General features: G+C 39.3%; 1 protein-coding gene across 2 annotated transcripts in view; it reads right to left on the reverse strand.

The window, feature by feature from the left end:
- PALD1 (phosphatase domain containing paladin 1) overlaps positions 1-27,782 on the reverse strand; it is a 419,780-nt gene that overhangs the window by 93,193 nt on the left and 298,805 nt on the right. For both annotated transcript variants that reach the window (XM_089686197.1, XM_089686198.1), the window contains one exon: positions 26,427-26,567. In XM_089686197.1, the coding sequence (XP_089542323.1) occupies positions 26,427-26,567 (141 nt within the window). The remainder of the gene's footprint in view (positions 1-26,426; positions 26,568-27,782) is intronic.

Raw genomic sequence — 27,782 nt, forward strand, 5'->3', positions numbered from 1 at the left:
TTCCTTCTTTCATCCTGAGAAAATTCTCTTTTTGGATGTATCAACTTATCTACTCCTTAAGTCTACTGCTACTTAACAGTTAGTTTCCCTAGTTCAGGGAAATTTCTCAGTTGGTCAGTCTCTAATCTGTCCTCCACTGGACTTCATCTGGAGGATGCAAAATCTTCACTTCCAGGGCAAAAAATGAGAACTCGTTCTGCAATTGACTGGGTGACTGATTCCCTACCCTGGACAGTGCGGAGTGTGTCTTTCTAGACTCAAGTATTACATCTAGATCCCTGCATCTGAATTTCTGCACTTTACTCAGTGAGGGTTATGTATATTAAATACATGTGCCTTCTTTCTTCCTTGCAAAGAAATGTCTTTTATAAGCTCTTTACTTCCCTGTAAGGTCAGTAGACAGAACAGATAGCACATGTCCTGAGGCCTTCATGAGACCTAAATGTTGGAAGATAGATTCTGTTCTTACTCTCTGTTAGGCTAATTGTTTCTAGTACTAGTTTAAGGATACCTACTCCTAGCTCCTATGCAAAAGATTTTGCCTTTTACAGGGCTAAGTTTTATGATTGCTGGAATCATGTATTTAATAAATACTTAGGCAGGCATCTTTGCTTGCCTGTTGAAACATGGCTTATCCATCAGGTACATCCTTTATATTATGCACCCCTAATATCCTTTATAGTATGGATTTCCAAGTTACTCGACTAAAAATGCGGAGAACCAATTATGCATCAAAAGTAAAACAGGTGAAGCAACAAACTTCCTGAACAGGAGAAAAAAAAAACTTAGATCAGTAGCTACAACAGGATAAAAACAAGCTGATCCTTAAGTCTTAAAACCTGGCATCTTACATAAGTCTCACTTCTGATGTTGCATTTCGCAGCAAGATAATTGGTGCAATCAATATACAAGGAACATTGTACCTTATTTAATACCTAGTGCTGGAAGAGTTATTCCTATTTATTTGTTGTCATAAGGTTCTATTATATGCACTGCAATTTGTTCATATAAATGTCCATATTACTTTGGCCCTTTTTCATCTAGCCTTAGCCCAGGTATAGATTCCTGCAAATACTCCTTGCAGGGCTTTTATCCCAGAGTGGGACTTTAGAGTGGCTCTGTCATGACAGAAATAAGGGGGATGCCATTGCTGGCCTTCTGATGAAAATCTGAGTTTCCTGCCTGTGTCTGCCAGCCAGTAAGCTTCAAACGTTACATTAGCTCTACTCAATTAGTGAAAAAACTTTTGGATGGAAATTCCTAACCGGTACAGTCACTGTCTTTAAAGAGGTGTTTTTTTTTAAAAAAAGGAGGCTTCTGACAACCAGAAAAGTTTACACAGTTGGGTGGTCTTTTATGTACTCAAGTCCTACCAAGCGGTAGTACAAAAGGCTTAAAAAGTCTTAAGTATTGTATGCAATTATGAATTGCTATTCTAAAGTCTTCTTTTAATTACATATATTGTCGTGACCTAGGTGAGGAACAAATGTAAATACATGCATACAGTATCTTCTGTATGTTCGGCGCAGTTAATAAATTCTACAATCCTGCTTCATAAAAAATAATAAGATACTAGAGCAAAAAATGTAGGCCCTTGCCATTTCAATCAAGTTCAGAGTGAAGACACTTTTCAGCTGCATAGGTATGTTTAATAGACTGCACATTGGTTTTTATATGGTGCTGACTCAAATAGAAGGCAGTACCCAAGAGCAGAAGCCAACTAGAGCCAAACATACACATCAGGAAACACTTTTCAAGTTGAACAATTGCAAATGTTTGGGGATGCCTACTGGGCTTAATGAATGAGGCCAAAAAGCTGAAGGTAATTCAGGAATTAATTAGATTCCTTCCTAGAAGGGGAAGCATTAAAACTCAAGGGCAAGTTTAATCACTTGGTATGACCCTATGCTCCTTTACAAATAATGAGATCGTCTCAAGTTCAGCAGTTCCTGATAGAATGAAAAGTGTCATATGCTCTTTGTCTCTACCACCACTACATTTAAGGCATGCTCAAGCTGAAATTACATTTCTCTGGTATAATATACCTTTTCAAAATAGTATATATATATAACTCTTTCAGTATTGTATATACTGTTTTCACAGTTCTTCACTACCATATTTCTACAATAATACCCTATTGCACATGTTGCTAAGTATTAGGGATGATGACCAATTCGTGCAAGTATAATCAGACGAAAAAAATCAAGTCGGATTTCTATATTATTGTGCTCAGTGAAACACATCTAAGATGTACAGTATATAACAGCATACAGGAAAATTACACACACAGAAATGGGTTACTTTTTACCTCTTCAGAAAACAGTGTGACATAATTAACCGATTACCAGGAATTATTACAAGCAGAGAGATTACCCTGATAGTTATGGAATTCCCTGTGTAATGCAAATCTGTGTTCACTATCTGCACATATCCACATGGTCTTAGAAGCAACTCTTCTCTCAAACTCTGCTCCCAGTATCTGTTTTATGAAATAGGTCTGCAGGTCAGAGCCTTGCTGCCTCCCTTCCCCCTCTATCTTATTTCTCCACCCTTGCTGTGTTTGGCTGTTACATTATTAAAGGATAAGTTCACCTTTGGGAAAGTGTTATATGTTCCATCCATTTTTAGGATGGGACATGTATCATGTTCCTGCTCTGGCAGCCTTCCCACGATCCCCCTGCTAATTGTGACAGTGAGCTGGGGATCTTCTCCCTGCACCCCATCACAATTTGAATTTGAGTCCCATGAATGGATGAACTATAAGTACTGACAGCCTTTGCTGCTGACAGTTTGTAGATCTTAATGAACTACCAGGGCGCTAGTGAGCACTCTAGGTAGTTCATTGAGCCTTCCTGTCATTGTGTAACTGCCTGCCCAAATGAGGTATGAGCAGACAGATAAACTGAGTCTGCAGGAGCCCTGCATTGCACCCATGATCTGCTGATCACAGGTGCAATGCTTTACAGGCTCCTAAGAAATATATATATGTAAATTTTTTACCTGCAAAAACATTTATTTTATTTATTTTTTTAGAGAGGTGAACTTATTTTTTAAATTAGAACTACAGGCAAAACTATATATATTTTTTTTCATTTTGGATAGCGTAAGGGAGGGTTACCAGAGTGTCCCCATTGGAAGATTTCCCCTCTATTACTGTTCTGGGGACAACCCAAAATTTGAGATTTTCTTTAACTTTCACTTTTGATGATAAAGGTTAACAGGACAAATATAGAGGTTGAATCTCCCTATTGGATTAATCCATCTTCATCTCTAATCCATAGACACGTTTGATGATCAAAAAACCTAATCCACAAATTGTACAAAGTCTTCTAATTTTAAATTTGTCTTGTCCATTACTGTATTACCTGCTTGTGAAATAAAAATTATGTTAAAAAAAAGTGTCGCAAGGTATGAGAAGGACCAATGGTACAGAGCGGAGTACCAGGACTAGCCAACAGAAGGGAGTAAACACTATGAAGAGAGGACAATGGATGAGGAGGATTTATGAAGTTCAACCTTAAGTTTAGCCTTAGGGTACTGCAATTTTAGTCTGGAAGCAACTTCCAGGATCAGGATTTCTAACAAATTCAGCTTCAGTAGGGGCTAGGTGAGGGAGAGCCTGGGAAATGGCAAGTTTCAAGGAGGACTTAAATTTAGTAATACTAGTAGTGATTGTGGAGTGGACATAAAACTTAAAAGATTTCCAGACTGAAATTACTGAGGCAGTTCCCTGATTTCTTACGAAGGTATCCTGTTTCCAAGCTAGCTCACCCAACTCATTCAATATTGTCAGCCAGAAGGGGCTGAGGTGCCAAGTTGGTAGGGCATACCGGTATTGATAGACTGATGAAACCCAGCAAAGGGAGTGGTCTGAGAAGTGTGGGAGATATCCCACATCCAGCAAATGGAGTAACAATATTTTTGACAGGAGGATAAAATCAATGCTAGACATAGTAGTTTGCGAGGCAAAAAAATATGAGTAGTCCCTCCTGTCAAAAATATTGTTACTCTGTTTGCTGGATGTGGGATATCCCCCATACTTCCTCCCAGACCACTCCCCTTGCTGGGTGTCATTAGTCAATCAATCAGCATCGGTCAGGGCAAATTCTGCCATTAGTCTTCCAAACCTAGCAAGCGAAGAGGTGGGTAAAAATTCACCAGGACAGAACAGTTTATCTAATAAAGTGTTAAGTTCAACCTTAAGCTGAACAATATCAAAATCTGCCATCAGTGCTAAGTATGATAAAGATGAGGACCAATGGTACAGAGCTGAACAGGAAGAGAAAGGATGGTGTTTGAAGGAAGTCAAAGAAATGAGGAAAATGGGCCAAAGGGGAGAGAAAAAAAGAAGAACTCTGGGTAGGTAAAGAAGAAGAGTGGAAACGAGAGACAGCAGGAGCATTAGGACTAGTCAATAGAAGGGAGTAAGCAATATCAAAATCAGTCATCAGTGCTACAGTTTAAAAAGCTTATATAAGTGACTGTAGCTGTATTAATGCACTTGCAACAAAAACTACTGAGTGCTATCTGCGGTTTTTTTAAAAAAACTTTCACTAACATTAAATTTTCAGACAAGCTTTTAGGGTTTTTCCTTCTTCTTGGTCCAAGCAGTTTAAACAAAATCTGCTCTCCTAAAACTCACAAACAACTTGCTAAACGCAATGGTCGCTATTCTGTACTCTTACTGTTTGACCACTCTGTGGCCTTTGTTACAGTTCACCATCCCCTCCTCCTCAAAAAAACTCTATTACTTGTTCCCCGTGACTGTACTCCTAAATAGTTATCTTATATATCTCATCATACCTTCAGTGTCATTTACAACTCTATCACTTCCTCTCCTCTTCCTTTTTCCATAAGTCCTTCAAGGTTCTGTCTTTGGACCTCTTTTATTCTCAATCCACACCTCCTTCCTGGGTCAGCTGATGGCCTCCCACAGTTTACAATGTAATTTCTATGCAAACGATACCTAGATCTTTCTACTCCGCAGCTTACACCATCAGTCTGCTCATGCAGTACTAATTTACTAACAGGCATATCAGTAAGATTGTTGCACTACTACCTCAGACTCTATCTATCCAAAACTGAGCTCATAATATTTCCTCCACCACGTGACCCTTTACCTGTTTTCTCTGTCAGGTTTGATGGCACTATCAGTCCATCCCCACATGCCAGGGTGCTAGGTGTAATCCTGGACTCTGAACTGTTCTTTCATCACCACGTCCAATCACTTGTCCATATCTTGCCATCTCAAACTCCACAACATCTCCAAAATATGTTCCTTCTTAACTGACAATGCCAAAAAGCTTATAATTTACTTCCTGGTTATCTCTCACCTCCACTACTGCAACTCCCTCCTCACTGGCTTACCTTACCGGCTATCCCCCCTTCAGTTCATTATGAATGTTATAGCCAAACTAAGCCACCTTACCAAAATGTTTAGTGTCTGCTACTCCTCTCTGCCAATGCCTTTATTGGCTTCTCTTCACCCACTGAATGAAATTCAAACTACTAACAACCTACAAAGCCATGCACAACTCTGTCCCCAGCTACACCACTAAACTTGTCACACAATACCAACCAAACTGTTCTCTTCACTCTTCCAAAGACCTCCTGCTTTCTAGCTCCCTTGTCACCTCCCATGCTCATCTCTAAGACTTTTCCAGAGTCTCTCCCATCCTCTGGAACTCCTTATCCCAATCGGATTATCTCTTACTCTTTAGAGAAACCTATCCTGCCTCTATGTAACAACTGATCTTTTATTTTCTCATTCAGCTCAATCCTCACAATTATTGTCTTTTGTATCACTTGACCCTTCCTTTTAGATTGTAAGCTCTAACTAATAGGGCCCTCTGATTCCTGTTGTAGTAAATTGTATTGCAACTGCACTGATTGCCTTGATACTGTAAAGCGCTACGCAAACTGTTGACTTTATACAGATCTTGTATAATAATAATTAAAAAAAGCATGTCCTGAAAATGTAAATGTTAGTGGAAATAAAATTTATCATGAACAGTACACAGTTTTTAAAAGTTTATGTAGTGTTATTTTTTTTGATCTGGCTAAATTATATGGTCAAACTACACTATAATAATGGAACACCCCTCCAAATCATTGGATTCAGGTGTTCCAATCACCTCCATGGCCACAGGTGTATAAAATCAAGCACCTAGGCATGCAGACTAAACAAAATCAAAAAATCTCCTGTGAATTTACAAAAAGAAAGAGTGAAGACTAACAGTAGTGAAATGGAGCTGCTGCTAGCATTAAATTCTGTTCCCACATCTAACGATAAACATTAATAAAGCAATGCTGCGCTGCAAACAAATAAATGAACAAAAAGCATATATGAAGGTGTATAGAGTGTAGTATACACAAAATATTAAATTAATGCTCATGTGCAAGTGCTAGTGAAGGAATCCTTACTGATGTGGCATTATTAAGCGCAATTTGATTTGTGGTGAGAGTTCTGTGAGCACTGAGGTGACACCACCTACATGGTTATACATTTATCTAATGGTGCGGGTTTTGAGCACATGAAGAAGCAAGTGAGCTGTGAAGAGTTGATTTGTTCACAATATCACTGATTATTTCACATAATATGGACTTGGTTTATGGACATTAATTTAATATTTAGTGTATACTACACTCTGTACAGCTTCATATATGCTTTTTGTTCATTTATTTGTTTGCAGCACAGCATTGTTTTATTTAAGTTTAGGCATGCAGACTGTTTCTACAAACATTTGTAAAAGAATTGGTCGCTCTCAGGAGCACAGTGAATTCAAGCATGGTACCGTGCAAGGTTGCCAACTGTGCAATAAGTCCATCCGTGAAACTTCCATGCTACTAAATATTCCACGGTCAACTGTTAGTGGTATTACAGTATAACAAAGTGGAAGGAACTGGAAATAACAGCAACTCAGCCATGAAGTGGTAGGCCACGTAAAATGACAGAGTGGGGTCATCGCACGCTGAAGTGCACAGAAGTCGCCAACTACCTGCAGAGTTAACAGCTAAAGACTTCCAAACTTCATGTGGCCTTCAGATTAGCACAATAACAGTGCGTAGAGAGCTTCATGGAATGGGTTTCAATGGTTGAGCAGCTGCATCCAAGCCTTACATCACCAAGTGCAATGCAAAGAGTTGAATACAATAGCGTAAAGCACGCCACCAATGGACTCTAGAGCAGTGGAGACATGTTCTCTGGAGTGACAAATCACGCTTCTCTGTGTGGCAATGGACGTGTCTGGGTTTAGCGTTTGCCAGGAGAACGGTACTTGCCTGACTGCATTGTGGCAAGTGTACAGTTTGGAGAAGAAGGGTTATGGTGTGGAGTTGTTTTTTAGGAGTTGGACTTGGCCCCTTAGTTCCAGTGAAGGGAACTCCTAAGGCGTCAGCATACCAATTTCATGCTCCTAACTCCTGACCTCAACCCTACAGAACACCTTTGGGATGAATTAGAGCAAGAACTGCAAGCCAGGCCTTCTCGTCCAACATCAGTACCTGACCTTACAAATGCGATTCTGGAAGAATGGTCAAACATTCCCATAGACACACTTCTAAACTTTGTGGACAGCCTTCCCAGAAGAGTTGAAGCTGTTATAGCTGCAAAGGGTGGGCCAACGCTATATTGAACCCCACGGACTAAGACTGGGATTCCATTAAAGTTCATGTACGTGTAATGACAGGCGTCCAAATACTTTTGGAAATATAGTGTATGTATAATATATTAGTATAAATACAAGCATTGCCAGCTCAGGAGTGAATGACTAACCCCTAAATAAGTAATTCCTTTCTTACTGTGCCATAGGATACAATTGTTAATATTCTGTCAGTTGGTTTATATTATTAGTTTGGACTTCTCTTTCACTTATTTAAAAAACGTGGCCATGCCATGTGTCTCTTCTTTGCATTTTTAGACACCCATTTCACACAGCCAACCAGCTCAGCAGTGTAGTTTCCTGAAACTCCCAGGGTACAGCTGCACAGACTGGTTTTTATTCAGGTTGCAGAAGGTGCTGACGGGAGAAGGAGGCCAGGTGGTCCGACATTGTCCTTTTTTTTTCTCTTTTTCTTTTTGCACATTCGTTGCTGCTGAGCAAGCAGGCATGTGTGCAGAGGAAGAAAGGTCACACCCAGGCGGCAGCTGTCAGTCATTTTATGACTTGCAAAAGATGGTAGGCAAAATAATTGATGGGAATTTCATGGCTGGGGGCCTTGGGAGTGTAACGATTGGTACAGAGAGGAAGGTATGACATTGACAGCTACAATAACAGAAATAAATGAGTCAATATTAGATCCATCTAGCTACTTTTTAAATGCATTTTGTTCAGCTGGAGGATCCTCCAGCCCTCTTGTGTGCCATTTCACACCTGTGTGTAAGCATGTCCATGGCATAAACAGGGCAAAATACAGTTGAAATTACCTACAGTCGATATGATAATTCACTAATATGGAACAAACACAAAGCCTTCAAAATTTTGCATGTGCTGCCAGTATGAAAAGTTTCCTAGACTCCAATCACTTAAGTGTTAAGCTTCTATAAACGTCTGAACTGTAATTTAGCTGAATAATGATGCAAGCACATGAACCGTTTATATACAAACCTATAAATTAATGAAACTCAGCTGTTTAAGTTGTATTTGTTTGTTAAGAGCCATAATGATCCAGTCACAATCTTCTGTGGTTAGCAGTAGATAAATTACATATCAAAATGCTGTGCTAAGCATTTTACTGTGCAGACATTGTTGGTTTAAGAAACATTTAAAATTAACATCTGTGCCAAAATAGTATACTAGTTCTGCATTTGATTTTTAACACAAGCTTAATAACAAATTCGGACATGATATACTTTATCAACATTTTACTTAAAAAATTTTTACTTAGCTTTACAAAAAACAAAACAAAAGGAAGTAACGGAATTCTCTAGCCACAACAAACTTAATTTTTTATAACATCAGCACTGTAATGGCAATAAAATTAATAGTTGTTATTGACAATACAATATCAGCCTAATTGAAAAATGTCCTTTAATGCTGCGAGTGCTGTCTGTCTGCTGGCCATCTCTTTGTACAAACTTTTGAATTGCTTGCTTTGCAGCTTCTCCTCTACTATTTTTACCTTCAATTTCTAAGAACTACTTATCCCAATGGTACCTTTCTGCCTGAAACTAGTGATTCCTGTACTGACCTCCCGCAACTCCTTCTCTCAGCACCTCAGAAGACAGGCTCTGTGAATTCTGTGACACATCAGTGCCTATGAACAGGGCATAGTGAATATGCATCACAGAATTCAAGGAAGTAAATGTGTGGAGAAAGTAAGTTTACAAACTTCAAAATAATTCAGGTAAAGAAGCGTAGCCTAGAAAAAACTGAAATAATATGTGAAAATGATAATATATGAGTTTCAATTTTGACCACAGATACATTTTAAAGCACTATTAAACCCAAAATCAAAATTGTACATATTGTAGCTTACTAATCCTTAGATATGGTAAGCTACAATATGTAGCTTTTTTTAGGCTTTTCCCCTCTGTGTTTATCTGGTGATCTGGCCAGTAGAACACTTTCTGTATTAGGGGGCCTGCAGTCTGGACGAAAGAGCAACAGAGACACCTCTGCCAGCAGCATTGTTAATCTAGGGGGTGGGTAGTGTTAGATGCACTAGCAGATTTAGGTACACTGACAAACTGAAGCCACACTCCAGGTAACTTTTCATGCAGTTACAATAAACAGTTTTTTTCCTTTGTGATAAAGGTTTTACATAAATAAAAGCTGATCTTTGTAAGCACTCAATGTTAAATGGTTTATCTCAACCCTCTAATTGCTACATCTGTAGGGCAGCCTGGTTTGTTAAAAAACCAACAGACTTGCTGGTTTGATTTCCAGGTGAATATAAAGGAAATAAAGTCTAAAAAAATAAAACTAATGCAGCTATCACATCAAAGAATTGGTAAACTGCAATATAATAAATGTGTGCTTCTGGGTTTAATACCATTGTAGGATTGGGTAGAGCAGTCACACTCTATTTAGAAGGTTTGATAGTTGTTTACCTGCAACAGTCATGCAGTGGGTAAACAAATTATGGACTGCTTGTAAAAATCTTTCACCAGTAATACTTGGCATATACAGTATGTACACACACATGCACACAAACATATACCAAAAAGTAATGCTATTGGAGTTATATTTATATATAATTTTTCCAGTGAGTTGCCTACATGCTCTTCAGCATCTTTGTAGTCTGTACAGCACATTACATTCTGAAAACAGAAAAAAGTCTGTTACATTCTCAATAAAGCTGTCTATGTTGTATATCCTCTCTAAAGCTGGCCACAGATCAACCTTTCAGCAGCGACTAGCTGAATTTTGATCTACATGTAGCTGTTCCTGTTTGACAAAATTTGATTGTTAGATCGACTTCTGTCATATAGGAATGTTGGAAAAAACTTTGATCAATGCCTGCAGCCGCTGATCAGGGTATCCTGACCGCAGAGAGTCCCGCTGTCAGAATACAATGTCCTGTGGAATTCCTCCATATACCTTGCTTGTGTGGATAGAGGAATCTGTTCTTTATTTTTTTGTTCAGCCTGCTGGGTGTACAAAAAATGAGTCAAATATGGCCAGCTTTGGTAGAAGGGTCTATGCCTAAGCCCCATTAAGTGGAGCAAAATGCATCAGCGATGTGGTTTAGGAGGAGTTCAAGGCTGAGGCCATTCACATTCCTTTCCACCTGTTGAGCTAGTGGTGTGCAGTGTCTCTCAGGGATGTGGGGAAAGCTGCTCATCATGCACAATACATAGCTTGAAAAGAGGAGGGTGGACCCATGTAAATTACATAATTGCCAGCTGCAATAGGAAAATACCAGACATACTACAACCACTATGTAGAGCCATCTTGTGGTTGAAAAGAAAACTCCAGACACACACAAAAAAAAGAAAAAAAAGTGCAGTACCTCCAATAATATGCTTACAGTGTATCTACAGAAAAAGAATACCACTATATATAATACTGATGTACATATACAAAATATGTATATAAAAAAGAAATTTTAAAATATACACACAAAAACCTAATATAAAAATAAAAGGATAAAAATTAAAACAAGAACGCCACCCTGCTCTGCACAAAAATGGCAGATACACTGTAAATCAAACAATATAAAATCAAATACAAACACATTAGGTTAACCCAAAATTATTTTATTATCATATGAAAACATAGCAAGCAAATCCTAAAACCCTTAAAAGGGCAGACATATTCAAAATATCACACCCACACCCAACTGTTATCAGATCCAAACCTAACCATTACTAATAAATGAGTTTATATATTACTCAATGTTAAGACCATGAGAGGAAAAACCTTTAAAATAAAAATCCATCAAATCTCAAGTCTGGATATTGTTCTTCTAGCATAACTACCCCTCCAATGGGGATCATATCTATCAGTCCCTGAGGGATTCTTGTTATGACACAATGCATAGTGCTTAGACATGCTGTGACCACTCTACCCCCTTTTTAAGTTTCCAATGTGTTCATTAAACCTTACCTGCAGTGCCCTAGTGGTCCCCCCCCTTCATGTACTGGAGACCACAAGGGCACCACCGCAAACAGACATAATTTTTAGTGACACAAGTGACAAATGGTTTATTATCATACTAAACACCTGTGGTATTAGCCTGGAAAGAAGATAATCTTCCTTCCTTTCAGAATTATATGGGAAAACTCTGCACTTCCTACAGAATTATAAGGAAAAAACCTTGCAAATTATGAAAGAAAAAAGGCTTAACTGACGAATCAATGATTGTCTGTGAAATTCGATTCGTTATAGTGGGGACCCATCTAAAAACCACTGTAATGCCCTCCAGGTTAGCCAGACAGGCCATTCTTTGTGTTTTTAGACAGAGGCTGAGTAGCAGTCTGGGTATTAAGTAGAGAGGTTACCTCAAAACAGGCTAGGGAGATTCTGAAGGTCAGAGCTTCTGGAGTCTTTTCACCTCTTCAGAAACCTGAGAGCTTTCTGGAGGAGAGATGGAGGAGAGAGAAGAGATCTGCATACTTGAGGGATCCTGGCCAAACCCCTGGCAGGAGGCTGAGCATGGTAACCAAGGCAACCTTTAAGTATGACAGAGCTTGGGGAGTGAGTCAATGAGTGTTGGGTGGAAGACAGAGTGAAGACTGTAGTGTGGAGCCAGGGAAGGGGCCTACTTACAGGCAGGTGCTGGACATCCTGAGCAGGAGGGAAGGAGCCAGCCCAGTGGAAGGCCGAAAGGCAGCCACCAACCCACCATGCTGACAGGAAGGACAGTGTGAGTACCCTTACACCCCTTGGACCAGATAAGGGGAGAGGGCAGTCAGGTGGAAAACCCAGCTAGCTTCTCATCTGGGACTGCTCTATATTGGCAGCTTCTGGGTCCCCTTGCCCAGGGAATGCCCTCAGTATAGCTGGGTTAAGAAGAGGATTCATCTGGGGTCTGAAGAGGTACACTAGAGGGCTTTGAATGCTCTCAGAGGAGAGGCTATTTCAATTTCTTTTGTCAACATCTTTGTACATAGTTGCTCTGAGTTGTCAAGTTTCCATAGTTCCTTGGGCATCCCATACAACCCCCAACCCCATCCAAGTTCTAAACCGCTTAATAAAATCACAAAACCAAGCTCAAGAACTGGTTACTGACTCCATGTGCAAAGTGTGGAAGAAAATGCATGTTCCCTGGCTCTACAGGGCTTTAAGGGGACCCAAAACTCAGCGACTCCTAAGGGGGTAGTGCTACACCACATTAGGGTCATCTGGTATAACTGGTCTAAAAATTGTATCCCTTTTGAGTATTGGCCATTGTTTTTTCAGAACCCTTTTATTATCAAAACATTTTTTAGCTTATGATTTCTTATATAATCACTTCTTGTTGAGGGATTTAACACTGCCTTTTTTCATAAGTGCTGTATAGACATTGGACTGTAAGCTCCCATGGCACAGGAAATCTGTGAATGGTTCCAGGTACTCTGCTGCATTGGCTTTGTATAAATACAGAAGTAATACTAATAGGTAGCGCACCTTTTTCTTTCAGCAAAGGAAAATCTGTACTTTTTTTTCCTGAATACAAGATTTGGCAACTATAGGTTTTAGGCAGGGTTGGTTCAACACAGCAAGAGAACAGGATCCCTATAAATACAAGCATTTGTTATTAATCAGTGGCATCTCTATGGGGGTGCGGGCCGCACCGGGTGAAACCATCACAGGGGGTGCGGGAGCAGGATGCCAGCAGAGCTTCTGGATCTGTGAAGATTCTGGCCAGTTATTGGGGTGATCCCATATTCCCGGCACAGTGACAGCTGCCCCCAGTGTAGCGGTAAAATTAGTATAACGTGAAGATATGTATCCCCTGAAGCAACTGCACATGTACCGGTTTCAGGCCAAAGAAGCCGATCACCAATCTCCGACTTTAACACAGAGCTGCCACAGTTACCCATAGTGATCCGTGGGATCAGCTTCAGCGGTTTGCAGCCTGTAAGGGGTTAACTGTGGCAGCTCTGTGCTAAAGTCAGAGATCTGCTTCTTCAGCCTGAAACCGGCACATGCGCAGTTGCTTCAGGGAATATATATCTTCATAGGATACTCATTTTACCGCTACACCGGCACTGCTCCTTCCACTCTGGAGGGGTGACACCACGTGTTACCGCACCGGGTGACACCAACCCTAGGGACGCCTCTGTTGTTAATTGTTGCCAACATACGATTAAAAAGATCAAATAACTGAACTCTAAATTTCTAATCTCCAGCACCTTTGAGAGTCAATATATTTCTTTATTTGCCTGTCAAGTCCCTTCTACCAGTACCACAAAATAAAATCAATTAAACAAAATATTATTTAACTTACCTTATGATTACATTTAAAAGAGTTCACTTTCACAAGTGATATAAAAGTTTAAGTGAACATGCAGAAAAAGGGGGATTTTATGAATATTTGCTTTGCAATGAAATCAAGGGAAATGTCCAAGAACAATAAAGATACACATACCATAGATTCTTCAAAGTTTGGTGGATAAGAAGCACCACCGCTATGGCTCCATGTCTTCATGCTATCAGTTTGTTAACTTTTCCCTGTAATGTCATCCTAAATGTATATGTAATTTCAGTTCTGTTCTTTAGCCTTTAAGAAGCTGTGAACTGATCTTAAATGTTGTCTATACTTCATTTTGACCATTGGCATATATTTATACTGGATCTTGAACACAAAGTATTATTACTCTTTTTATACAAATTCTCTCAACCACCAAATGTTCAAGTTATTTTGTTGTTACTCTGAACCACACCCTGACAGGTTCCTCCGGAAGTTGAGCATCCTAGGACAAATCAATAGTCCAAGCATGCTACCTCCAGGTAAACCCCCTAAACTTGGGGTTAAGTCACCCAGCAGAACCTAAACAGACTATCCAGTGCCACCTTACCATCCACAGACTGGCAGGGAATGTATCTGACAATTTAAATGCTATATATGCTTTAGAACTTGTGCACTCTTGCTTGTTTACAGGCACAGCCTGAGCATCCCTACAGATTTTCAATGCTTAGTCAACATCTGATAATACATGGAATCCTAGTTCATGAGCCCCACTGAAGGACATTTATCATTCGACCCCAGTTTGATGGGTAATGAAAAAATATAATTTTACATTTGTTCTGCCAGCATTTATTTTGTTAAAGTATAATAGTTTTATACAAAATGTAGTAAAATAATTATAAATCTCCCTTTAAGCATTTTTGATTTACTGTATACTTATAGTGTGAATTACATCTCTGGAGACATACATCCTTGTAATACTGCCCATGGAAAAGAATCTCAAACTAGTGTGCCAGGGCTGTAATAATGCTGTTGGTTTGGACTATAGAGAAAGGAATGTTACAAGCTTTCCTTTTCTACATATCACTTCATTAAGTTTCCTATTCTCAGTCTTTAGAGATAATATTTTGCTGACAATTGTTGCAAAACTGAGTTCAGTATCTTTTTTTTTCCAAGTACAGTACACAAATGCAGATGATCCAGATGACACCTTTTAACCCATGTGACCAGCTATTGCTGTCTAGCAATTCTGTGTTAGATCGTGGCATTAGTTTTATAGCTTTGTGCTTACTGGAAACCCAGATGTTAAGTCCAACATTAACTGCTACTGTTATCAGGCATTTTCCTGTTTACAATTACTGCCCCAACAAATTCCACCAGCCAGTAAGCAGCTGCCAGAGTTTCATAAGCTAACTTCTGTGGAATGTGGGCTCCCAGTAGATAGTTAAATAAAAAGTAATAACAGACCTGGTGAAGTTTGTGCACCAGTTGGGAAAAATTACATACACATCCATGAAGATATAATAGTGCCAGCTTAAGCAAACCTATACACCATTATAACAGAAAAGTGATACATTTACATATTACATATACAAATGTTACAAAGGTGATTCGAGTTGGTATATTATGTTGCCTTAAAGAAAGATCCCTCACTGAGCTCCTACATTTGTATAGAGCTTCAACTTCTGGGGGCAGGTAAACTTCACAGATTTGGTTCATTCTATGCATGTTTTATGTTTACAGTAAGAATCTGCCACTAAAATAGCAAAATCAGTTAAACATGAAGTACACCATCTTAGAATAATTATACTCCCTCATACAATGTATTTTCCCAAAGCAGAACTCTAGTACAGTGGTTATCAACTTACTAAATATAGTGGGCCTTATGTGTGACCACTGACTTATGCATCAGGTATGTCCTGCCTATGGGTCAAGGTTAGTGCAGATATTATAGAGATGCAGAGAAAAGCAGAAAGGGCACTAGAAGGGGAAAGGAAAGGAAAAGAAAGGAAAGGAGAGGAAAGGAGAGGGGAGGGGTAGAACATTGGCCCAAGACTATAAACATAATCCAAGGTAACCATTTGTCTCTGAAGGCTTTGAATGCATCATAATAGTGGGCTATTAGTTCTTCCATTCTCATTAATCGACAAACCTCAGCAACCCATCCTGAGATTTTTTTTTTATATGTAGACAGAGTGTAAGGGAATACAGAAAGGATGGCTAGATAGATGTGGAGGGGATTTTATATGCGGTGACCTTAACACGCATATGAACTATCTCATCCCAAAAGGGTTTAAGCAACTGACAGTCCCACCAAATATGGGTTAGGTGGCTAACGGCAGAATGGCAATGCCAGCAGAGGTTCAGCACATTTGGGAAAGTTTCATGTTAATTTATGTGGGGGACTCCTTCCAAAAAATTATGATGTTAAAGTTTTTTTTCTTGGGTTGTACTGTCCATATATAGTTTGTGGATTAGGCAGAAGCTCGTGGTTTTATCTTTTTTTGAGAATTTAACGCAGTTTCTCTTCCCATTCCATGAGAAAGTATAGTTTCTCTGTTTGGGTATGTGAAAGTAAAGTTCCATGGAAGAGAGATACAGGATGATAAGGTGAGTCATTCGACTAACATGCCTGCTTAAAATAGGTCAATGGTCAGAATAATTGTTTATGCTTTTAAACATATTAACAAACTGTCATAATTGGTGGTACTGCATCTAGACACCCCTAGGTAGAGACTGAGGGTGGAAAAGTTGCATCGGAATATGTTTTGATCCTTGATGTAAGCATTGGGCAATGTAAGAAGGTTTATGGGTCCACCAATGATGGAATGTTTGAATGTTACAAGTTGGTGAAAAATCAGGGCTGCCCAAAATCGGAGTGAGCGGGCAGGATATATGGATAGCTGAAATTTGATCATTGTAGACTGCCAGACCTTAAGCACCATGGGGATGAAAAAAAGGTATAGCTATCTGTTTTCGGAATGAAGTGGGGGTCAGCCAAGGAAGAGTAGTTAAAGGAAGAGGAGCTAGACTATGTTCAAGCACAACCCAAAGTTTAAGGTTATAAGAGGCAAACCAGTCACATATACTGTATGTGCAAGGTGGGTGGCTGTATAACACAGTTCTACATGGTAGTGCTGCTCCCTCCTGTAAGTTATATTTTTTACATATATTTTCTTTTGCTTTATATAACATACACCAGTTAGCATAGTTAAGATTGACTAATTTACTAAAATGATGCCTTTCATACCCCAGTGTATTTGATACACTATGGGGAAAGCCAATAGAAGATTTGTAATACAGCTTCATTGCATTCATTGCCCTACCAAAGTATTTAATCAGAATAAATTTGAAAGTAAGAGCATAAAGAGGAAACTTTTGCATTATCACTTAGAGCAGTTTCAGGTAGCAAAGAGTGAAGTGCGAAAGTATCAAATCCATCAATACTATTTGACTTCCGTTAGTAGATAAGGATAAAACAAGGCTCTTAATGCATTCTTTGCAGAATTACTAGTTTTCAATGTCGTGAGATCTTAGAACAGGACTGGCTGCTTTCAGGGTCAATGCCTCAGGTTCCTGATAGGGTTAGTATGCTGTTGTAGGTGTTAAATACTGCTGGAATATGGGTTAGTGGGTGAAGGTAAAAGTAAAACTGTTGTGAGAGAAATAAGGGGGCTGGCCACTTTGCTGACCCACCAAGTCACTGACAAGTATGCAGATTACAAAAATCAGAGAAAAGTCATAAATCATACTTGTTCTGGGTCTGTGGTTCAAAATTATAAAAAGCCCCAGCATGACAGCCATACCACTAACATTTGTAGTAAAAGAAATGAGCAATATCACCTCTTGTGTTTATTCGTGACAGGCTGCCTTACTTTGTAAAGTAATAGGTTAAGGGGTAACTCTACTTTCATGGGAAAAAAAAATAAATAAATAAAAATAAAATATATATATATATAATATATATATATATATATATAGTATACAATTGCTACACAAGTTATATTGTAATTGAGTGTTAATAAACAATATGCCTTTCCTTTTTAATCTGCAGCTGCTGTCATTTTCTGTAAAATGCAGTGCAATACGGCTACCTGGAGTTGTTCTGTACACAGATGGCGTACAGAACACCCTCAAAAATGTAAATTGCTTCTTGAGTGATTACTGGCTTACTAATTTTCCCAGAATACAATTCAGATTTTGGGCATTGTCTGCAACAAAAAATGTCAGTTTTGGTGTGATACTCCCAATGGGAAATCATGTCTAAAAGAATGCAGACCCTGAAACTTTCCTCATTAGAGCCCTGCAAGTTCAGCAGCTGATTGTTCACTATAAAATCACTCCCATACAGATTCACTCAGCACATGGGCACAGACAAAAAACTATTTCTTCAGAATAACAAAAAGGGAGAAATCTGCAACAAATTTTGTTAAAATCCCTGCAGTGTACACTGATCACCCAGATGGGAATGTCTTTTTCTCAAAAAAAGTGGAGTTACTCTTTGAACAGGTTTGAGGACATTGTAGCTTAGGAAAATTAAATCACTTGTTTTCTCTGCCAAAAGTCTTGCACTAAGAAATCCTGTGCTGGGCTCCTGATGCTGAAAACTAAATACCATTCTTTACTGTGCCAACTAAAGTAGGCTGTTTTACAAATGCACCACTGTGGTTTTTACATGAAGGCTTCTGTCTAATCTGAAATAGTAGACATCCAGAAGTGTACTTTTTTTCCATGTCATGCCCATAAAGAACTCAGAGCATATTGTGAAACGGTAATGCATGATATCACTTCCTCTTTGCACCATGGACTGGGACCCATCAGGAAATTTACCAAAACACCAGAATTTTAACATATGCTGGTATACTTATTTGTGCCCCATGCAAAGTAACATAAAACTGTAACACATACAGAATAACTATGCTGAAATCGTGTGAAAATTTAAATATAGTGATACAAATTTACCTATATAAATATACATTCAGTTCTCTACTGTTTGCTTTAATTGGCTACAGACCTTCATGGCTATTCAATGGCAAAGGAACAACTCTTATGCCATACCAAATACCCTGCCAGACGTCAACTAATTTGCATTAAACATCTGTCAGTATCCCAGAAGCAGTCATTCAGCCAGCTTATACTGTATTTTCATAGACATATTCAAGAACACCTGTTCATTTTTCATATAGCAAGGATGAGGTATAATTCAGACCAATTTTCATGATCAGTTAAGAGACATGACTCATATAGCATATTTGCAACAGGTGTCCCTGAATTGTGTGCGTTGGCTTGGCTTAGAGCAGCGTCAATAATTGTCACCTAATGAGAAAAAACTCAAGTTACTTGAAAGCATAGAAATGTAGCCAATATCATACATTCACTTTTCATGACATACAGTGTAAGTATATACAGTATGTTCATGTATGAAGCTTTACTTTCTGAGAACCTTTACAATATACAGTTGTGTCCAAAATTATTCAACCCCCACTGAAATTGAGTGTTTTGGCCAGTTTGACATTGCTTTTGATCATTCAGTCATCTTGCTTACATTTACATTAAAGAGGCACTTGTAGGTCAGACAAATATAACATAACAGTTATAATGAAATAACCACAAATGTCTTTTCTGTGCTCACAGCATTATCAGTTTTATTCAACCCCCAAGTGACATTCAATCTTAGTACTTAGTACAGCATCCTTTTACAGTTATAACAGCTTTTAAACGTGAAGCATAGCTTGACACAAGTGTCTTGCAGCGATCTACGGGTATCTTCGCCCATTCTTCATGGGCAAAGGCCTCCAGTTCAGTCACATTCTTAGGCTTGCGCACTGCAACTGCTTTCTTTAAGTCCCACCAGAGGTTCTCAATCGGATTTAAGTCTGGTGACTGCGATGGCCACTCCAAAATGTTCCAGCCTTTCCTCTGCAACCATGCTCTAGTGGACTTGGAGGTATGCTTGGGATCATTGTCCTGTTGAAAGGTCCAACGTCTCCCAAGCCTCAGGTGTGTGACGGACTGCATCACGTTTCCATCCAATATCTCCTGGTACTGAAGAGAATTCATGGTACCTTGCACACGCTGAAGCTTCCCTGTACCTGCAGAAGCAAAACAGCCCCAAAGCATGATTGACCCTCCACCATGCTTCACAGTAGGCAAGGTGTTCTTTTCATCATAGGCCTTGTTCTTCCTCCTCCAAACATAGCGTTGATCCATGGGCCCAAACAGTTCTAATTTTGTTTCATCAGTCCACAGAACACTATCCCACAACTTTTGTGGTTTGTCCACATGGCTTTTGGCATACTGCAGTCGACTCTTCTTATTCTTTGGAGACAGCAAGGGGGTACGCCTGGGAGTTCTGGCACGGAGGCCTTCATTACGCAGTGTGCGTCTTATTGTCTGGGCTGAAACTTCTGTACCCACATCTGACAAATCTTTTCTCAGTTCCTCAGCAGTCACACGGGGACTTCTCTCCACTCTACGCTTCAGGTAGCGCACAGCAGTCGAAGTCAGCATCTTCTTTCTGCCACGACCAGGTAGCGTTTCAACAGTGCCCTTTGCCTTGAATTTGCGAATGATGCTTCCTAAGGTGTCTCTTGGTATGTTTAACATCTTTGCAATCTTCTTATAGCCATTGCCCTTCCTGTGAAGAGAAATCACCTCTTCTCTTGTCGTCCTGGACCATTCTCTTGCCTTCACCATGTTTGTAACCACACCAGTAAATGTCTAGAAGGAGCTGAGTATCACAGTCATTTTAAAGCTGCCTAATTGGTGCTTATTATGCTTGATTGCTGCTCGGTGACATCCACAGGTGTTTTCAATACCTGATGGAAAGCACCTGTATGAACCTCTGTTCTTCAGAGTGGTAGTCTTTAAGGGGTTGAATAATTGTGGCAATGAAGAAACCACATAAGAACCATTTACTACTGTATTACATAAACAATTGATGTCATTTTAGTTGCATTTGGGTAGTTACAACGTCCTTGTAGGATTTGATTCTGAATACAATTCCAAATGTACACTATAGTCCCTAAACCCCTTTACAGCATTGGGGGTTGAATAATTTTGGACACAACTGTATGTGTATATGTTAAATTCCCTGCAGCCATAAACAGCCTTGAATAAAGCTATACTGCTATACATTGTAGCCCCTGGTAGCTACAACAAAGGTTCATACACATGGATTAAAATAAGCGTTTTTGTGTTTACCTATGCATGTGTGTCTAATATATGTATTGAACCTGAAACCGCCATGTTTAGAAAAACTGTTGGACAGTGGACATGTATGCGTGGGTAAACATTGATGCAAGGAAGCACTGGCATGTATAAGAGGATGGTGTACAGCCATTCACTTTTATTGCAGGCTGTATGTAGCACCTGCGTTTCCACAGGCGTGGGAAAGCACTGGGGAGATTTACACTAGGCATAAAAAATTCCTATTTTAGTCAGTGTGCATGAACTCTTAGGCCTCTTGTACATGGCTGTAAAGAACAGCGTTTGGGTAAGTAGTGTAAAATGTCTATTGTTGTGGAGCTTAGGAGCCACAGCTGTAGTATGTTTTTGCCCATAGGAGTGCATTACCGAAAACACAGTGTGTGCGTAACTGATGGCCCTGGCATTTACTCGTTCATGTGTATGAGTGCATTTTTCAACACGCAAAATATGTTTTGAAATATATGGTTGCGTGAGTAAATGCCTATGTGAATGAAACCTAAAGACCTGAAACTCTTCTCTTAACTTTATTAAGTTAGAAACAAGGAGTGATTTTATTTATCCAAATTACTCACATATACATAATGCACTAATATTGCCCATGTTCAGGCACACAACAACAAAGTTCTGTCATTGCAACAAATGACTTCCAAAAATAAAATTGCAGCTCAGTCAGTCAGCTTTCGTTTCATATTTCTTTTGAGTACAAAGTACCTGGGCTATCTGCAGTGTTTGTTACTGCCTGTTACATTTGTTACTAGTATGTGCAAAATGCTACACAGTTCTCTAGCCTACCATGCTGTTTGTTCTCAAACACTGGTTAACACCCAAACCCATCAGAGATTTACTCCAGCCAGAACACAACTCAATTAAAATGTCAGAAAGTCAAATTCCAGCAATACAAAAATTCCTGAATCACCATTTTGTAATATATATTTTGTTTAGAAAACAAATGGTGATATGAAATGAATTACGCACCAGAAGCCTCTTCATTATTTGTGTTATTAGTCTTCAATTCATTCACTTTCAGCTAGCCCTTTGTCAGCTAGCCCTTAAAGACACAGGCAGCGTGGCTCGTGATCGAGCCCGCAGATGTGCCAGCATAGGAAGGCTTCCTATGGTGACACACTGAGAAGGGGAGGAACCAGAAACGCTGGTGGGGGACCTGAGATGAAAAGGATTGGAGGTCACTCTGTACAATTCCAGTGCACACAGCAGGTAAGCATATCATGATTGTTATTTTAAAAAAATTATTTTACAATCACTAAATATATTTTTTTCAACCTTTTCAACACAAAAGAACTCTTGAAATAACTTCTCAGTCTCAGGGAACCTCTGCTAAAAGTTACAAAATCTACAACTCATGATACATTAACCCTTTCGTTGCCAGAGCTGTTTTTGTACTTTTTTTGCAGACATTAAAAAAATCTTTTTAGGCCTGAAGATTACACAAAACCCCCCAAAATTATCTATTTTCTGAAAGCAGACACCCTAGAGAATAAAATAGTAGTAGTTCCAATATTTTATGTCACACGATATTACCGCAGAAGTAAATAACACACTAAATTGAACTTTAGGGTAAACACAATAATTACCCAAGTTTTTGGTACAATATAAAAGAAGAGGTTGCAGTGAGTAAATAGATGCCAAACATGTCAAACCTTAAATTTGTGTGCGCCTGTGAAAAGGCGACTTCAGTAACCTATATTTTCTATAGGCGATGCTTCAAAAGCCTCTACAGGTCATCGGTTTAGTGTTACGGAAGAGGTCTTGTGCTAGAATTATTGCTCTAACTCTGGCGTCTGCAGCGATATGTAACACATCACAATCAATGTTTTCACGCATTGGCGCGTTGGATGCATGCTTTTACGTTCGTATGTGCGTATATGTGGGGGCGATCAGCATGTTTCAGACAAAATCATTGGCTGAAACCTTAGAATTTTTTTGGGGGGAGGATGTTATATGCTTGGATGTATCTTTTTTTTTGTTCAACTTTTTTGCTCCACGGAATGCATTGCAATACATTCCTCCCCAGCTACTGTAGCCAGGGAAAGTGACAAGGTGACCCGGAAGTGACGTCATACACAATGCTTCCCAGGCCTGCAGATGAGCAAGCGGAGCTTGGAATACATGGTGGGGGTGCGCCCCGAGAGGAAGGGGTTTAGGGACGCTGTTACCAGGGTCTGTGAAAGGAATCTGCTTCCACCTGACTGGCAGGAATTTGCTTGTCAGTTTTTTTACACAATCCCGGTGGCTGTAGCCTCCAGATTGCGTGTAAAAGCCCCATTGTCAGGTTCGTGCAACATACAGACCTGGCAGTGAAATGGTTAATGTGATGGTCAATGGGAAGAATGCTCCTTATGTTGGGTCACTGGGAAGAAATACTCCTGACACACAGCTAAAAAGATCATTGGAGTCAGTGGGAACTTATCTGAGAGTCAGAAACTACTCATTGCTCAAGGAACCCCCAGCTACCTATGGGGGAAGCCTAGGGTTCCATTGAACCCTGGCTGAGAAACCCTGGAGTACACTGTTAGGACGTTGATCAAATGTGAATATATATTTCTTCATCGTGAGCGGACATAACAAAACCTACTTTTAGACTTTCACAGATCTTTGTTTCCTGAACATTGCATTAATCTAAATAAACAATGTGTATCACATACTGGTACATCTGTAGGTATAATAACAACTTACCTCTTTGTGTGTATAATTATCTTTTGTAAATGATAATTAACCAAAAGGTTTTACCCTCTTCATGACCAGGCCATTTTTTGCTATTTGGCACGGCACTACTTTAACTGGCAATTGTGCAATCATGCAGCACTGTACCCAAAGAAAATGCATATCATTTTTTAACAGAAATAGGGATTTCTTTTGGTGGTATTTGATCACCACTGGGTTTTTTATTTTTTTATTCTAAATAAAAAAAGACCAAAAGTTTTGAGAAAAGTTAAACTCTATTTTTTTAATAAATTTAGGCTAAAATGTATTCTACTACATGTCTTTGGTGAGAAAAATCCTAATAAGTGTATAATAACTGGTTTGTGTAAAGTTATAGAGTCTACAAACTATAGTATATATACTAGAATTTATGTACAGTTGCAAGAAAAAGTATGTGAACCCCTTGGGATTACGTAGAGTTTTGCATGAATTGGCCATAAAATGTGCTCTGAACATCATCTAAGTCACAACATTAGAAGAACACAGTCTGCTGAACATAATACTACACAAACATTAGATGTTGCCATGGTTTATTGCACATAATATGTAAACATTCACAGTGCAGGGAGGAAAAAGTATGTGAACCTTTGGACTTAATAACTGGTTGACCCTCCTTTGGCAGCAATAACCTCAACCAAACATTTCCTGTAGTTGCAGATCAGACCTGCACAATGATCTGGAGTAATTTTGGACCACTCCTCTTCACAAAACTGTTTCAGTGTAGCAATATTCTTGGGATGTCTGGTGTGAATCGCTCTCTTAAGGTCATGCCACAGCATTTCAATCGGGTTGAGGTCAGGACTCTGACTGGGCCACTCCAGAAGGCATATTCTGTGCTGTTGCAGCCATTGTTTTGTTGAATTACTTGTATGCTTTGGGTCATTGTCCTGTTGCATCACCCATCCTCTGCGGAGCTTCAGTTGGCGGACAGATGGTTGTACGTTTTCCTGCAAAATGTCTTGATAAACTCTGGAATTAATTTTCCCATCAATGACAACAATCCGTCCAGGCCCTGAGGCAGCAAAGCAGCCCCAAACCATGATGCTCCCTCCGCCATGTTTTACAGTGGGGATGAGGTTTTGATGTTGGTGTGCTGTGCCTTTTTTTCTCCACACATAGTGTTGTGTGTTCTTCCCAAACAACTCAATCTTGGTTTCATCTGTCCACAGTATATTTTGCCAGTAGTGCTGTGGAACATCCAGGTGCTCTTTTGCAAACTTCAAACCTGCTGCAATATTCTTTTTGGACAGCAATGGCTTCCTCCGTGGTGTCCTCCCATGTACTCCATTCTTGTTTAATGTTTTCCTTATTGTAGATGTGTCAACAAAAATGTTAGCATGTGCCAGAGATTTCTGTAGGTCTTTAGCTGACACTCTAGGATTCTTCTTTACCTCATGCAGCATTCTGCACTGTGCTCTTGCAGTCATTTTTACAGGACGACCACGCCTAGGGAGAGTAGCAACAGTGCTAAACTTTCTCCATTTGTAGACAGTCTGTCTTACCGTGGACACATGAACATCAAGGCTTTTGGAGATACTTTTGTAACCCTTTCCAGCTTCATGCAAGTCAACAATTCTTGATCGTAGGTCTTCTGAGAGCTCTTTTCTGTGAGGCATGGTTCACATCAGACAGTGCTTCTTGAAACCAGTAAACCCAAAACAGGTGTGTGTTTTTTAAGGGCAGGACAGTTGTCAGCAACACATCCAATATCATCACACTGATTGGAGTCAAGGTTGGCTCACTCCTGGCTCCAATTAGCTCTGGGAGAAGTCATTAAGCTAGGGCCTCACATACTTTTTCCTCCCTGCACTGTGAATGTTTACATGTTATGTGCAATTAAACCATGGCAACATCTAATGTTTGTGTAGTATTATGTTCAGCAGACTGTGTTCTTCTATGACTTAGATGACGTTCAGAGCACATTTTATGCCCAATTCATGCAAAACGCCACGTAATCCCAAGGGGTTCACATACTTTTTCTTGCAACTGTACCTATGACTCTATACTGGTAATGGCAGTGATTAGTGACTTATAGTGGGACTGTGATAGTGTGGTGGGCAATCTGTTGCTAGCTAACGCTGGCTAGAAGGTACAATAACTGACCAGCTGAGACTGACATCAAAGACACTTTTACAGTGATCTGTGCTCATACTGTACAGTGTCACTGTACTAATGACAGAGGATAGAATGGGGTTAACATCTAGTGTTGATTAAGGGGTTAATTGTGTACCTAACAATGTGTAATGTATGTAATATGTACTGCTTTTATTTGCAATCTTTTTCTCCATGCTTTTCGGGGAAAAGAAACAGCAAGATTGCCCTTTTGTTTACAAAGAGTTCTGTGTGTTTGTCAACACGGGATTTTGGCCTGCGATTGGACACAGCTGATCAGCATGTTTCAGACAAAATCATTGGCTGAAACCTGTTGAAAAAATCTTGCTGTGTCCAATCACAGTGTGAGTCGGCAGGGCATGTGCATACACATGCCCACAGACCTGGAAGAGGCCAGTCATGTATATATACACGTAACTGAGTCCGCTCGTGCCTCCCCCACCTCAATAAATCTTCAGTGGTGTAGCAGCAAATGGTTAAACAAGAAAATTATTTACTTCATTGTGTATCACATACTGGTAAATGTGTAGGTATAAACAGCTACTTACCTGTCTGTAAGTGCATATAATGATCTCTCGTAAGTGATAATGCATAGGAGTCATGGTTTCACTGACAGCGTCAAGTGCCATATCCACTTCTTTCTTTATTTTGTGTCCATTAGGCAGCAGCTGAACAATCTTCATCACTACCTGAAACATTGAATAAATGAAAAGGTATTGCCTTATTAACACTAAAAAAGTGTGAAGCAATCCATAAGACACAACACATATTAACTGTTTCAGTACTTGAGAGCCTGCTAGAAGAATTGTTTTAGCACCAAACCATTCATTAGGATGTATTGGTCTTGCTGAAATTATAACAATGTAACAGACAAATAAATGCAACAAAATGTTTCAAGGAGCTAAATGATAGAAGTCCATTATCTTGATCCAGTACAGTCCTCATGCACACTGGGCATTTGAAAAATGGCAGTAGCGTTAGCTGTATAAAATCATGTTAAAAATCTTGTTTTTCCGCATTTTTTTTTAGAGTTTTTGCATTAGTGTTTAGCTGCATTTTTCATTGTGTTTTACACAAAAAAAAAAATAAAATTTTGGCTAAAAAAACACCCCAAAACGTCAGTTTGCCACGTTTTACCACGTTTACCAGCGTTAGAGAATTTTTGCAGCTAAAAATCTGGTCCAGAAACTCACTCGTTCTGGGGTTTTTTTTCCAGCCAAAAAATGCCCCTGCCAGACAACGCTGATTAAAGCCTAAGTGTGTATGAATACATAGGATAACATGCTGGGGAGTTTACTGGCTATAGAAAAAAACACCAAAAGCCAAAAACAGCAGCTGTAAAAATGTCCAGTGTGCACGAGGACTTATACTGTACTATGGAATCAAACTTACTCTGTGCATTATTATATTTGAAGGTAATAAACATGTACAGTGGGTACAGAAAATAATCACCCCCTTTAAAATAATCACATTTTGTTGTTTTGCAGCTTGAAATGAAGATTGACACAGCTTTTGTTTTATCTAGCTTGTAACAATTACAACTAACAATAACAATTATACTTATGATTTAATAAACATACACTAGACAATACTAAAAAATGTTGGGGTATATTTTTTTCAATATAACAAGAAAAATTTAAACACTGGGAGTATTTCATTGCTACTTCCTGTTACAGAACCGTGGGAGGTCCTACTGCGGTGTGCCACAAATCTCCGCTCGGCAGCATACTTCAGGCAACAAATAGCACCTGGCAGTTGATCAAACTAAATACTACATGGAATTATGTGATGTGGATTAGTCCCTGCTGTACGTTGCCATGAAAGCACTAACCACAAATTATCTACCAAGTGTGTGGCATGAAAATGTCTGGAAGGCATTTAAACTGACCTGTATAGGAGTTGCA

The sequence above is a fragment of the Staurois parvus genome, unplaced genomic scaffold (assembly GCF_062004578.1).
Source record: "Staurois parvus isolate SC_StPar_1 unplaced genomic scaffold, SC_StPar_1.0 ptg000393l, whole genome shotgun sequence".
In the NCBI taxonomy this organism is placed as follows: Eukaryota; Metazoa; Chordata; class Amphibia; order Anura; family Ranidae; genus Staurois; species Staurois parvus.